The 15,109-nt window shown below is 42.2% G+C and overlaps 1 protein-coding gene across 2 annotated transcripts; it reads left to right on the top strand.

Moving 5' to 3' along the window:
* The first annotated feature begins 809 nt into the window (after nt 1-809).
* On the top strand, nt 810-14,223 carry ppp1r21 (protein phosphatase 1, regulatory subunit 21). Of its 2 annotated transcripts, none has more exons than XM_068724584.1 (22): nt 810-1,432; nt 2,580-2,648; nt 2,999-3,115; nt 3,347-3,448; nt 3,561-3,725; nt 3,811-3,869; nt 4,147-4,241; nt 4,443-4,495; nt 5,339-5,488; nt 5,592-5,693; nt 5,792-5,880; nt 5,992-6,128; nt 6,465-6,557; nt 6,935-7,062; nt 7,685-7,834; nt 9,672-9,764; nt 10,205-10,459; nt 10,824-10,859; nt 10,953-11,069; nt 11,703-11,801; nt 11,915-12,043; nt 12,635-14,223. In XM_068724584.1, exons 1-22 carry the CDS (start codon nt 1,373-1,375, stop codon nt 12,662-12,664), a joined length of 2,328 nt encoding a protein of 775 aa, XP_068580685.1. In that variant the 5' UTR covers nt 810-1,372; the 3' UTR covers nt 12,665-14,223. The 2 variants fall into 2 exon arrangements, with proteins under 2 accessions (XP_068580685.1, XP_068580676.1); XM_068724575.1 differs by having other exon boundaries at nt 2,999-3,145.
* The last annotated feature ends 886 nt before the right edge of the window (nt 14,224-15,109 follow it).

Below are 15,109 nucleotides of genomic sequence, written 5' to 3'. Positions count from 1 at the left end.
TTTATCTGTCTGTCTGTCTGTCTGTCTGTCTGTCTATCTATCTATCTATCTATCTATCTATCTATCTATCTATCTGTCTGTCTGTCTGTCTGTCTGTCTGTCTGTCTGTCTATCTATCTATCTATCTATCTATCTATCTATCTATCTGTCTATCTATCTGTCCATTTATCTGTCTGTCTGTCTGTCTGTCTATGTATCTGTCTGTCCATTTATCTGTCTGTCTGTCTATTTGTCTGTCTGTATCCGTCTGTCCATTTATCTGTCTGTCTATTTATCTGTCTGTCCATTTATCTGTCTGTCTATTTATCTGTCTGTCCATTTATCTGTCTGTCTGTCTATCTGTCTGTCTATTTGTCTGTCTGTCCATTTATCTGTCTGTCTGTCTATTTATCTGTCTGTCTGTCTGTCTATTTGTCTGTCTGTCTATGTATCTGTCTGTCCATTTATCTGTCTGTCTGTCTATCTGTCTGTCTATTTGTCTGTCTGTCCATTTATCTGTCTGTCTATCTGTCTGTCTATTTGTCTGTCTGTCTATCTATTTATCTGTCTGTCCATTTATCTGTCTGTCTGTATATTTGTCTGTCTGTCTGTCTATCTATCTGTCTGTCTGTCTATTTATCTGTCTGTCGGTCTATCTATCTATCTATCTATCTATCTATCTATCTATCTATCTATCTATCTATCTATCTATCCACATATATCCATCTATTTAGCTCTTCCTTCAGACGCTAGAGGGCGCACTGTTTACACCAGCTCACCACTTTTCTATTTGCTGACCTCTGACCTCTGTGCTTGTGTGTGTGGTCGGCGTCTCGTCAGATCTCGTTGGATGAAGCTTTCTGCTTCTTATAGAATGAATGTGTTCCTTCCGATGAATGGCTGTCAATGCTTGTTTGATTAGCTTAGCAGCAGCTACACTCACTCAGTAATAGGATTTGCGGACGCAGCGTGTAATACGGCTGCTGTCACATGTTATGACCTACATGTGTTACTCGGTGTCGGGATTTGTTTTGCTACAAGCTAGTTAGCTGTTGGCTAAGACAGTCAGCTAGCTAGCAAGCTACCGGTGATAGTGCTAACTGAAACAAAAAAAACCCCGTTGCTGTCAAGTCGGAATAACATCCGGCTTTAGAAATTAGCGTAAATCAGATGACCACCAACCACTTCTTTCACCGGGACTCACGTCCGTCCCTCTGTGACAATGTTTTTTAGGTTAGCTTATCAAAGTAACGGAACAAGCCGCCCTGAAGTCCTGAATGAGAACTGTGAACTAGCTAACCAGAGTACAAGCTAAGTGTACACACAGCAGCTAGCGAGGATACCGTTTACTAGCGTCAACGTGTTATCGATAACGTGAACGTGTACAACGACAATGGCTAACGTTACAGACCTCCAGACAAAATACAGCAAGCTGGCACAGGAGTACTCCAAGGTAACACATTTAATGTTATTCTTAAATACACAGTTAGCCTAACTACTGACAAGGCTGCAACTCTGAAGCATTAGCATTAGCCACCTTCTAATTCTGTATCAATATGCACCTGTAATCAATGACGAATGCTACCTAAACATATTTACTCAAATACGAGACTGGGCTTTACTGGAGTGCGATCCATAGTTGAAGCTAAACATGCAGAGCTGTGGTCAATGCAAAGAGATGCACATATCTGAAATAAATAAATTGTATAAACTAGTTAGTACAATACCTTATACATCCTATCTTCACGAAGGTTCTATTATTTTAAAGAGCCGTTGTTTTGATCATTTTGGGAGATGCAATTTGTGGTGCAGTTGAATTGTATTTTCTTAGACTGAGACCTACAAGTGTATATATATATACAATAGAATTCAAAACCCATAAACTGCAAACTACGAAATGCACCAAACAATTGAATCAACAGGCTCTCTGACACAGTGTGAACAAAGAGTGGACACGATACTGTGGGTATAGGTAGAGCTATAAACGTACGGGCAACTGAGTGTCCACTGATTTCATACTGTAATATGGCACTAGACCAGCTGTTTTAGTATTATGGTTAACGTGTCGTGTTTAAGCTTGAATGTGACATACTAAACAGCTAAAGATCACACTGTGTTCCAGTAATCAACATGTGGTTAATGTGTTAACAAGTGACAGTGAAGCCTATGAGTCTGCGTTTTCTCTTTGCTGTTTGCGCCCTTTGTTTCTGTGTCAGCTGACGGCACGGGGAGTGTGTGCTGCTTCCTGTTTGACTCTGATCTCCCCGTTAGCCAAGCACCATATCCTGCTCAGGAAGTGCTGACTATGCAGCTGTCACACTTACTGCCGTTCTGCTTAGTTAAGTTTGTGTTTAAAAACCCACGAGCCGTTCATAAAAGAGCGCTGAGTTTTAATTATTTTAGTGGCCCTCTTCTCTTCATGTTCTGCAGAATTAGATGAATAAACAGCAACCTCACACAAGCATATGACAGAGATTTTCTGTGTTTATTTGAAAACTTCCATTGCATCTCAATGTATACCTCTGATTTGTGGTATACATTGAGTTATGAGACATGCATTCAATGTATACATATGTTGAACTTATGTGTCATCCTCACAGCTCCGTGCCCAGAACCAGGTGCTGAAGAAGGCAGTTGTAGATGAACAAGCCAACTCCGCCTCATTTAAGGTAAAGTGACTTAGAAAAACAGCTGTTATGCACAATTATACTCCTGATGGAGGCTTAATAATTAAGCCACAACTATAATGCTTTGGAGATTCCAGATCATACAATGAGCTGTGATCCATCATCAGGTTGCCAGGTTAATCTTTAGGTCTAAATGAGAAGTGTTGTAAATAACAAAATGTTTGTATTTGCTAAACAAATCCAGATGTTCACCTAATCTTACTAGTACGTATTGCAATGTTGCTTGTCTTGCCAGAGTTGCACAATGTCAGCTTCACCATATTTGCCAGGAAGAAATGTACCGCAAGTTGATGTGTGACACGCCACATGTTTTCTGTCATTATCCTCATCAGGAGCAGCTCAAGCAGAGGGACCAGAGCCTGAGGAAGCAGGAGCAGGAGATGGACAGTCTCAGCTTCAGGAACCAACAGCTGGCCAAAAGGGTGGAGCTACTTCAAGAGGAGCTCGCTGTCAGTGAATCCAAGGGCAAAAAGGGGAAGGTGATCACGAGGGGAAATAAGGGAGAGGTCACACAGATGGGTAGAGGAAACGGGGTGTATTCATGTAGACGTGAAATAGCAAAAAACACGAGTGATTATGAAATTCGCAAACTCAATAATGATTGACATTAAACCCTAATGTTTGTAGTGCCAGAAGATCACAATTAACAGCCCCTATTTTTTAATCTCTACCTCCTCCAGAGCAAAGCAGACTCTCCGTCACAGCATGGCCTGGAGACTCAGAGTGTTTTTGACGAGGACCTGCAGAAAAAGATAGAAGAAAATGAGCGACTTCATATCCAAGTAAGCGGCCACGTTGTGTTTAGATCGGTCTTTTCATTGTTCTGTATATACAGATAATGTACTGGTGGGGCCGTGCATGTGATGGGTCTGTTTTCTGCCGTCTCCGCATTAGTTTTATGAAGCGGACGAGCATCACAGGAAGCAGGAGGCTGAGCTGACGACACGACTACGGGAGCTGGAAAAAGACTCCGGGCAGCACCAGGCTGTTGTGGAAGGACTCACCACCAAGTACATGGAAACAATCGACCGGCTGCAGAGTGACAAGGCTCGCTTAGAGGTGAGGAGGAAGAAGTACATTATGTCATTTTAAGTTTTAAGGAAGTTTATTACAATGTGTGTATTTTATTTTTTTTCTCTGACAGGTGAAAGCTCAGACTCTGGAGAGGGAAGCCAAAGAGTGCAGAATGCGAACAGAAGAGTGGTACATCATTCTTTTTATTCACGGTTTGAGAAAGATTTAATCCACCAATGTGGTGTCAGAAAACCTGAAGTGGATGCATGCAACAAATCATTACATCAGTGTTAAAAAAGACCTGTGAAACTATCACGTACCAGCATCCTTAAATTTAGAGAACTGGAACATTAAGAACATTAAGCATGTCTAGTCTAGTTGCAATTCTCAAAACCTATTCAAATTGATGTACCAAGTAAAATGCATAATTTCATCTGTTGAACTTTTTTTTGCTGTCTTTCTGCAGTCAGCAGCAGTTGAGGCGGTGCCAGTCAGAGCTGAACAGACAGGTGAAACAAAGCAGCAGTGTTATCCAGGAGAAAGTGCCCTTCAATGACACCAGTGAGTATCTCTGAGCACACTTGGACAAACATGATCGGCCGTAGAGCAGACATCTCTTTGAGAACATCACGTCTGCCCAGGAGTAAACACACCAAACTGTAATATTGCATGTTAGGAGGCAGGAGGCTAAACCACTGAAGCTATATTTGTCATGTCAATAAAGTTCTGCTCCTTTCCTGTCCTTTCTCTTTGACCCTGCAGAATTTGGTGACTACAACAGCCTAAATGTGCCACCACACAACCGAAGGCACCAGGTGAGTGAGAAGACAAAGCCTTTCATAGAAAGGTTTAGAGTGCACATGCATTGCATTGGTTAAAAGTGTAGCGTTGTTGCTGGTAGCAGATCTAATAAATAGTAATTAATTAATATCAAGATATGTAATTATTATTAATAATTAAATTATGAGTTAGCACTCAGCTTTGGCCATAAGCCACAATTAGTTTAACTAACAGAATTTAACAGAAGATTCAATTTTGGAAAAATGATCAAGTTCTTTATAAATAGAATATTTATTTGACTAACTACACAACTAAACTACTAAACAGAAACTAAATGAATAAACAAGAAGATGGACAAAATAAGTTGAATGAATGAAGAACATGATGAACAATACAATAAATAATGATCATTAGGTCTAAGATATTTATATCTACGGTTATTTTATTATGCGACTTAAATTTATTTGGCCTGGCAACATCTGGGTATGGTGACCTGACGGCTCTGATGGGCAGACTGAGGCTGAGCTGTTCCTCTTTGAACATCTGCATCTGGTTGGATGATTGTAGTTCGTTGAATCGCACTCTTCCTTCTCTCGCTGGATTCGTCTTTCTCTGATATCTTCAGAACCCGCTCGTCTTCTTCGTTGAGGTTCGACTTGAACCGTTCTTCCTCTTCTCCGTCTCTCTCAGCGGGACGCTGAATCCTCTTAAATTACTTAAATTATGAATCGGTTATCAAAATAGTTGCAGATTCATTTTCTTTAGGTTGGGTCATCAATTAATCACCTAATTGTTTGGCAGACATACATTGGATACCATATGTCACACATTTGTTCACCCATTAAAACTTAGAGTGTGTGCTCTTGCTGTGGTTTCAGCTTAAAGCCCGGGACGTGGCGGGTCAGGCCCTGAGCTTCATTCAGGACCTGGTGGCTGCTCTGCTGAACTTCCACTCGTACACAGAACAGAGAGTGCACATCTATCCCCTGGACTCCTCCATTGAGCCCATCTCCCCCCTAAACCAGAAGGTGAGGCAGCCGAACAGAAGAAATACAGACTGCTCATCATATAACGCATTTAGGTCAACGATAAAAGACGAGCTTAAATGCATGATTCCTCTTGTCTACATAGTTTTCTCAGTATCTACATGAGAATGCAGCCTATGTGCGCCCCCTGGAGGACGGCTTTCTACAGCTACACCAAAGCATCACAGAGGACACCGTCACAGTACTGGTGAGTGGGTTTTCAGACAGAGACGTTGTGAGGGCTCGTTCATGATGCTCGCTCACAGCCAACCACCAACTGTGTCCTTTTATGTTCTTGACTTGAAGGAGACTGTGGTTAAGCTGAAGAGCTTTGCTGATAATTTCTCCTCATACACCGGCTTTCTGCAAAAGATTCTTCCCTACCAGCTGAAAAGGTCAGTGTGTGTGTGTGTGTGTGTGTGTGTGTGTGTGTGTGTGTGGGTGGGTGTGGGGGTTGTGTGAAAATGTGAGAGTAAGGCTGTATTGATCTTCTCCTCTCTTTTCAGCCTAGAAGAAGAGTGCAACGCACCTCTCTGCACGGCTGCCCTTATTGCGAAAAACCAGGAGTTGCTGAGTGACATGAAGAGAGTGACTTCTGTGTTTGAGAAGCTGCAGAGCTACATTAAGCTGTTGGCCTTACCCAGTAGGTCAACGGTGATAATACAAAACCATATGTCGCGGATTACTTCATACAGCTGATGGTTTTAGAGGCGGGAATAAAGCATTAAGGCTTATGTGTTTCTGTGTTTTTAGCTTGTTGTGGCAGGTCAGGTCCTGAGCTTTACTCAGGACCTGGTGAGCATTTGATACGTTCTGTCCATTGTCACGGTTAATATTGGATTAGAAAAGTAACATTCAAATTGAATGGTTACAAAAAGTGGCAGTATTTTAAAGTAGCTTGTATTTATGGAAAGAGCGGGTGCTGCTGTGAAGTGATCCGATTTGCTTGTTTTACAAATGTGTGTGCGATGTGTCTCAGGTGTTCGGCAGGATGCCATGCCACAGAGCAGCACCTCGGCTGTCTTCACCCAGCTGGCCGCCTGCCTGCACAGTCTTCACGATGCCATAAAAGGTGAGCAGCACCGCCAGCCATTTTTTATTTTTTTTTTATCCGCAGCGATTCACAACCAGCACAACGATTCCCTCACATATCCACCTCGCTGCTGTTGCCATTCAAAAAAAATTAAAAATATCCAGCGCCTACCGCACTGCGATGGGAAATGGAAGTGTAATTTAGTGCTCTCTGGCAGAGGAGAGTCACTCATGTCCTCCGGTGACACATTGGCTGAGTGGAAATGTGTTTATATAATGAGGATCTCTGTCTTGGTAGTGATTGTGGTCAAATAGACCATTAAATACATGCAGTTTTACAATATGAAATACAATCGCATCGAGCCAACAGATGCTGTAAATGCTCCCCCCTGCTGTTCTGTGTCCCCCCGTGTCCAGAGATGTCTAAGCACTATAACCAGAAGGCCAGCTTTGAGCAGGAGCTCCCCACCATCACCCAGAAGCTCTGCACCACCACAGAGTGCCTGCTGGGATCTTTGGGCTCTCTGACCAGCAGCACCGGCAAGGTATGGCCAACAGGGGGCAGGCTGCAGCTAGGTTTATTCTCCCCTAATATCGCATGTTCATACAGCCGCATGCTATTTGTTGATGTGAAGCACAAAAAAAGCTTAATTGCAAGTAGCGGCGAGATTTCACTGCAACTGGAATTGGTAGTTTTGCCACCGCAGAACGACAGGACTCAGGTGGTCAGCCGTTAAATGTTCAAAGATACCGTCCAACCCGCAGTGTGTACAGCTGCTCCCCAGTCAGAGTAAAGGAGGGGGGGGGACCGATTTCTCTTTGTGAACCAAGTGAAGCGTTGGCTGAGGTGTGTCTGCTGATGGGAGGCACAGTCCGGCGGGTTGCGGCGTTGAATACCATGCTGGCATGTGATGTGTGGAGTGAGCTGCGATTTGAGAGTGATCATCTCTGCAGGCGAAAGCTTAATTGCCCAGACGTTTATCATCGTAGACACTTGGTGGTCTGATAATCTCTGTCGTAAACACACTGGTTAATTTGAGGCCAAACAGAATGCTGAGTATCTGCATTGAGACATGCGGGCGTAATCAGTGTTTCTTTAAATAAGGAGGCTGCGAGGATCTCTTTGATTTTAACGATACGAGACATTATGTCACTGGTTTGTTGCAGATCGCCACTTTCTTTAGCAACAACTTGGACTTCTTCACATCATCGGGCTACAGTCCAAGAGGCAGCACAGTAGCACTCAACCCCTTGCAAGCAGAGAGTATGCTGGCCAACAAAAAGAAAGCAGCTGCCTATATACATGCTATCAAACAGGTCAGTATCTGCTCAAATCCAATGATTATCTCCAGGTCTTTGCTCATGATGAAGTGTGACCGAGCCTTTGCAGCTAAAGCCCCCAGACTTTGGAATATGGTGCCCATTGAGATGACAAAGCCGATATCTGTAACGTCTGTTAATCTGTGGATTTGTGAATATTTCACACGCTCCTCTGGTTTTAGCTCTTCTTTTAAACAATTTTTTTTCTTGTTTTTCACTTTTTCAAAATCTTCTAAAGCAGGGGTATTCAATTAACATTCCAAAAGGTCCAAATCTCCTCGGGCAAAGGTCCGGAACATTACAATAATATCTAACTTGCGGTATTTAGTGCCATATATCTATATATATATATATATATTCAAGAAGCCTAGTAGTAGTAACAACGTCTCTGTGTAGCCAACAACTGTCAAATCAAATAAAGAAATCAATTATATTTTAACAATTATTATTTTCAGTTTTCAAATTTAAGTGGATGGATCATAAATGATACATAGAAATACATGAATAAATGTTCTTCTCATTTCAAGTAAAATAAGGGCTGGATTAAAGAATAACTGACATAACAGAAAGCTTTTGAAAAATGTGCATCTTAATAGCAGACCACCTCAAGGTGTCACTCAGAGAGAAGCAGGACATTCTGATGTAGCATTTCAAAATTAAAGCCCTTCAAAATCTCATTCATGAGCTAACTTCAAATCACATTCATGAGACAATTTGTCTAATTTCAGATGGGATTTTAGAGGAAATGGTGCATAGTTACAAAATCATTTCACCTCAGGTTGATAGCAGACCACCTCAAGGTGTCACTCAGAGAGAACCAGGACATTCTGATGTAGCATTTCAAAATTAAAGCCCTTCAAAATCGCATACATGAGACAATTTGTCTAATTTCAGATGGGATTTTAGATGAAATGGTGCAGTTACGAAATCATTTCACCTCAGGTTGAAATTAAGTAATTCAATTGAAAAAAAATTAATTTCACTGAATTGCCCTGCAGCTTTAAATTCAGTTAATTTAGGTGTGAAGTGATGTCAATCAAAAAAGCCACAATATTATATTTTTCTCACCTAACAAGAGAAATGTGTGAGCATGGACTTTATGTGTGGTTATTAAACCACTTGTTTCAGCTCTATCCTTTCTGTTAACATCATAGTTGGTCATGAATTAATGTGTTAGGTTCTGATCATATTGGGCTCTTAGGTTTATTTTCTGTGTCTTCATTTCAGATGTGAGTGGATATGTTAAATTTGCTCAAAGGAGTTGTTCTTTGTCTCGTAGTGGCTCTTCACATTACCGCTTTTAATAATCGCCACAGTCTCTGAACATATGAGACATACTGGTTTTAAACTGTCCGTGTGAAGAATGAACCTATGAAAGAGTCTGTTCATTCTTGGTTAAAGACTGGTCTCTCTGACCTCTTTTCTCTCTTTGGAGAACATCATGTGAAATAACTTCTCTGACTCACGTAATTATTCTCCTACTCCTCGTTTTCATTCCTCGTCTCCCGTCAAGGCTGGAAAAGCTACGCCGGTTAAAATAAAAGAGCTCCGTCAAAATGTAATAATTCTCAATTGGGTCTGGGTCCGGATCCGGACCGCGGTTCGCCTATTAGTGACCCCTGTTCTAAAGGGACTCTGGTGATCAGAAACAATACCACTTTTGTCCATAGAGACCGCCAAAATCAACACAAACTAATATTTCCTTGTAGTAGCTTTAAGTATAGTGCTATACGAATCCAGTTCATTATAAATATGAAATGCATGGGTTTTTTTTAAAATGTATTTATAAATGACTGGTTTTCTACTGTACTTCCTGTTTTGTTTCTTTTTCTAGGGCAGGCCTCAGTCTGTTCCATACAGAGAAGCTCTGTCAAACCGTCGTGTGCTCACCAGCTCCACTGAGAGCAGAGAGGGCCTCACCCAGCAGGTATCACACTCGCCTCCAAATGTCTTTCTGTAAACCATTTTTGTTGGTTGAAAGCTCATAAATTTAAAGATTTTTCTGAATTGTTTTTTTTTCAAAAGAGACACCCAGTGTTATGTGGGCAATTAGACCATGTGTGAGTCATTGTGCCAGCCAGCTGTGGTTGCCTGAGAGACGGTGATATAATAACATGGAGGTTAAGCCCAAAATGGTTCCACACGCAATTATGTTTGTTGTGACTGCAGAACAGCACCATCAGTAGTTTCTGAGAAAGACGGGGATATGGAAGAGTTGCTCACAAAACTGACCACAGGACCTCATCTTTCACAGATTGTTTTTGATTAAAAAGTGTTTTATAAATGTCTTGACCTACCTAATCCTGCTGCCCTTTGCTCACCTCATCAGCTCACTGTCCTCTCCTCTCCTCTCTCTCCTCCCTGCAGGTGCAGCAGAGCCAGGAGAAGATTGCTCGGCTGGAGCAGGAGAAGGAGCACTGGCTCCTGGAGGCCCAGCTGGGGAAGGTGCGGTTGGAAAAGGAGAACCAGCGCATTGCGGACCTGGAAGCGCAGCTCGCTGCAGCTCTGGGGGAAAATCCAAACTCGCAACCAGCTGCAGCCGGCACGCTCTCAGAAAGCCACGAGGAAGCGGAGGAAGAGCAGAAGGCTGCGGGGAGAGAGTCTGCGCTGTGCACCAGCCTGGTACAGTCGCTGCGTCGGTCGCTGCGCTTGTTAGTTTTTCGCTTGCAGTGGACATTTTCTTGCCCACGGCACTGGTGTCTGATTTGCTACAACAAAGGGAGTATTATCATTCTGTTCTTTTAGCTCCCGCACTAAGCAAGTTTTTTGCTTAATAAAACTCAGACTTGACATGTGCTGATGTTGCAGAATAGAAGAATAGTGTTGTTTGAACAAGTCAGTGCAGAGTTCACAGTGCAGTCACAATCCAGGGCAGCTTAACTCACTAGTGCTCGTGTTTTAGCGTTTACTGTTAGTGTCTCTTGCAATAACATCCGGTCTATGATCAAGCTCCTGACGCGTTTCTCTCTTTTTGTCTTGTCTGCAGGTTGGCATGTTGTGCACAACACCCACAGTTGAGCACGTGAGTTGTCACAGACTTAACCAATGGACGTATTTCAATTCCAGAAGGAAACAAGTCTTATCTAGTTGGCTGTTGTGTCTGTGTGTTTTGCAGGTGGGAGACGAGGAGTCCCGGGAGCAGCTGATAAAGACTCACTACATGGCCAGAGTGGGAGAGCTCACCACCCAGCTCCAGATTTCAGACAGCAAAGCTGTGCATTTTCACTCCGAGGTGAAGCCCTAACTGCACTGCTTGTCACAGCAAAGAACTGACCTTTTCATCGCGCACAGCCTCCCTAATATTGCATGTCATCTGGGAAGAGCTATGGAAACTCTTAGAACCAAATACATTCAGTGCAGAACAGTCTCTTGCCCTGCTCCCTCGTGTGTACTATTTTTGTCTGCTTCTTTAATTTGAGAAACTGAGGGCAAAGAAACTGAACCAGGAAGTTAACCTTGTTTCTCTTTTCTTTCCTCTTTGTGCTCTGGAAATGTTTTTTACATTCCATTATCACCAAGTGTTGCCTTTTTTTTTTTTTACTGAGATACTGACACCTTATATTTTTAGCGTTATGCTGAGGTTTGATCTGAATGTAGATTCTTCTCTAAGTGACATCCGGTCGGATTGTGATTAACCGGTGTGTCAGTCATCAACATTTTGTATCGTAGCAACAGGAACGCACCTGATCTCGAGTCAGTGTCTCTGGAATTAAACTGTCACTTTTTTTTTTTTTAATCCTTTGGCACCGTCCTCAAATATCCCCATTACTCTGAGAAATATCTCCCTTAATTTCAGCTTTTAAAAAAAGATCTGTTAAGTATGCGAGTCATGCAGTTGTTAACTTTCCTTTTCTCCTCTTTGTAGTGTCGAGCTTTGGCCAAGAGATTAGCCATTGCAGAGAAATCCCGGGAGACTCTGAGCGAGGAGGTCAAACTGGCTAATCAGAACGTCACACGCTTGCAGGTAAAAGACGGAGCCATTACCAAAGTCATACACTTACCTGTCTTAAGTATAGATGGCAGCCTCCTTCCAACTCGGAAGACATTCTCATTGTAACTGTGCTGTCTCGCCTACAGGACGAGCTGACTACAACGAAGAGGAGCTACGAAGACCAGCTCAGCATGATGAGCGACCACCTGTGTAGTATGAACGAGACTTTGAGCAAGCAGAGGGAGGAAATCGACACGCTCAAGCTGGGCAGCAAGGTACAACACCTTCCTGTCCTTGTGTCTGCTCTCTGTTCTCAGCTGTGTCATGCTGTCCGTCTCCATACAAATAAATCTAAAAGCTCCGTCATTTAAGAGTGGTGATAAAAAAATAAATAAATCCATTGGCTTCAGGGAGCGTGAAGGATCATTTCAGGTTTGGCAGTGAAATGTGACATTGTAAAGATTCTGTCAGTTATGAGGTGAACTGTGAGGTCATCGGCGGTGTTGTGGTTGCTGTCGGGGCCTGATGGGAAAAGCACCTGCTGGAGCCATCTGAAGAAGTCGTTAAGAAATGGAGAGGCCCGTTTTGTTAAGCGCGCATGTTCCTGCTTGTGTGCACACAGATGGTCGCATGTTGGGAAGTTGCAGGACAGAACATGTTTGTGAGTTAAAGGGAGTGATTTTCTCTTGAAGGCGAGAGACCAGCCTCGGCATGTTTTTAGATTTTGAAACCGAATGTAGAACAAATCTGAGCTATCTTAAGTTGCTGCACTTAAACACAACACCGTTCTTAAAGTTCTGGAAATATCTTGATTGTTTCTTTGCAGAACTGAGCTTGTATCTTCTCTTGTTTTCTGTTTTCTTTAGGGAAATGCAAAAAAGAACAAAGGTCGCTAGAGCTGCCTGTTAAACTCTGGCTCCATTTTGGCACCTTGAGAGAAGATCTGGTCTGTGGAGCCTCCCAGCACTGTCACCGAACCACAGGACGACTACATGAGCCTCAGATCCCTCCACTGTCAGGCAATACCAACTCGTATGGAGGCTTGAACATGTTTGACTGAAGAAGCTTCTCTTCTCTTGTTTTTTTTAGCCTTTTCCTTGTCACAGCACCGTTATAACACACCAAGAGTTGCATCAACTGCTTCCTGAAACTGTACAAGAAGCTGCTGCTTGACCTTTTGGCCAAAGCAGATTGGGAGAAAAACACCCCCCCCCCCCTCAAAAAAAAAGGGACAGAGGAAGATAAACAGTGGGAACAGTCGAAGTTGTTAACGCTCACTGAAGTCAAGACTTGAAGACCAAACTCTGTTGAACTGCGCGTGTGATTTTCCTGCTTTAAACGTACGTGTAAAAGAAAATGAAACTGCGCTCTTACTGCTTATCTGTGGCAGCAGAGTAAACATTGGTGTGGCTGTATGTGTGCAGAGTGTCGTGTGACTGTGGCACCAGGCTTCACAACACGCGAGTATCGATTTACACCGTTGACATTTTATTATTTTGTTTTAGATCAAATTAGAGATTATTTGCGCAAGTGATTCCAAGGGCCTGTATGTCTACATACAGCACAATACAACCCTTACAACACAACGCATCTATCAAGAGCTTCTGTACAGAAGGGCTTTAAAACCGGAATGAGCAACTAACAAAGACAAACTTGAATTCATTCCTCATTTTGGAAGATGTCCAGTCCTGTGAGAGTGGAGAAAAGGCGAGAAGAAATGTCTGCCTTGAAGCACTGATTAACTGCGTTTACCTAGAAGAGAGAAGGTGGGATGGACAAGTCGGAGCTTGTGAAATGGTGTCAGTCTGTCTCTGTGAAGTTGTAACAATAGTCGTTTTTTATCACCAAAGTAAGTGTGGATGTGCACTCGGAAGCCTGGTGTGGCACAGCGGTCTCTAAATTCATGTTGTTATATGTATGCACAAAAAGGGTTAATGTGAATATACACTCATTTGAAATCATGATGTAATTGTATGTATAATTTCTAAAATATATATATATATACACAAAGGCATTTATTCAGAGGTTACACATGTTTATTTTCCACAAAATTTTGGAAAACTGAGTCTTCAGCTGATTTTTCCTCCTGTAAGGTTAGATAATGGGTTGCGATGGGATAAGTGTTATATGGAGGGATTGACCCATAATGCAACTGGTGCTTAGATAACCTGATGCGTGAGTCACGGCAGAGTGCAGTTAAAGTTTACAGTAAAGTACAAACTTCTTTGGCGCGTAGTGACATGAGGAAAACTTAAGAAAAGCCCCTCTGTGGTTATGAGCAATTCAGTCAAACCCTTATTCCCCTGCCAGCAAACCTTTTCATCAAAAAAGATTTGCCAACAACACCTAAACTGAATTTCTTTTAAAGAATAACAATTGTATTCTCATAATGTAACCTCTTCAAAAGCACATATAAACATGTGAAAGAAAATAAAAAGCTTGTTCAACATTTAAATGCTTCATGTATTTAGAGTCTTCTTGTTATCAATGATCCTGTTGTATCTTTCCGTGCTGCATTTCTGGGAGTTGGAGGAGACTGGGATTTTAAATCGCCTGTAATTAAAAAAACTAAACGGCCCTTAACACACCCTAACCACTGGGAAATGAGGCAGCACCACTGAACTAGACATGTGAGGAATGAAAGATTACTGTTTGATGCTGTCACTTTGTTTGGAAGGAAACTCATGTGTCATTATAGTTGAGTTCATGATGCTTTCATGAACTCTTGGAACACTACTTCAGAGGTCAAAGTAGTAATAACCACCACTTATTTGTGCATTCAAGAGCTTTTGGCCAATAATGACGACGGTGATAACAATTTGGTATTTTGCATTTTTGCAAACTCAAGAAGCACAGAGGCTGCAGGATTGTTGTAAGAACATAATGCAACAGATGTGTAGTGGTGGAAAAGTGGCCAGCCGAAATATCCAGCTTAAAATATATACTTCTAGGTTGGCAAAAATGATAACGGGACAGAGTTTAACGTATTTTCTTACAAATAGCGCAAGTCAACAAAATGAAGGGACAAACGGATGGTTCCTGCACAACTCCCTTTATTCCTCATGGACTTAAAATGTTTTATTGTAACCCCTCTTGTTGCTATACTGCGATTCACACTTTTATTCAAATCCATCCTTTGCTGAATCTGTAAAATTCCAGTTTTTGACACACAGCCTACAAAACCTCAACAATGAAATGGATCAAATTGATCATTCGTTTGGCAGAACATGGGTTCATTTAATTAAAGTGTATGTGCAGTGTTTATTTCCAAACACGGGGAAACAACCAGTAGGCCTGTTATCTTAATTATCACTTAAGCTGAACAGTTCCCTCGCTACTTG

The sequence above is a fragment of the Cebidichthys violaceus genome, unplaced genomic scaffold, assembly GCF_023349555.1.
Source record: "Cebidichthys violaceus isolate CVI_PGR_0920_01 unplaced genomic scaffold, fCebVio1.0.p SCAF_10, whole genome shotgun sequence".
NCBI classification, from domain to species: Eukaryota; Metazoa; Chordata; class Actinopteri; order Perciformes; family Stichaeidae; genus Cebidichthys; species Cebidichthys violaceus.
Note: the sequence above shows the minus strand (reverse complement) of the source record. Positions and strands in the feature narration are given on the sequence as shown.

Bases quoted from the DNA above. Each gene is read 5' to 3' on its own strand.
- ppp1r21 (XM_068724575.1), top strand. From the start codon at position 1,373: ATGGCTAACGTTACAGACCTCCAGACAAAATACAGCAAGCTGGCACAG. The intron at 6,558-6,934 runs GTGAGCAGCACC...CCCCGTGTCCAG, and splicing joins TCTTCACGATGCCATAAAAG to AGATGTCTAAGCACTATAAC. The intron at 10,460-10,823 runs GTACAGTCGCTG...TCTTGTCTGCAG, and splicing joins CTGCGCTGTGCACCAGCCTG to GTTGGCATGTTGTGCACAAC.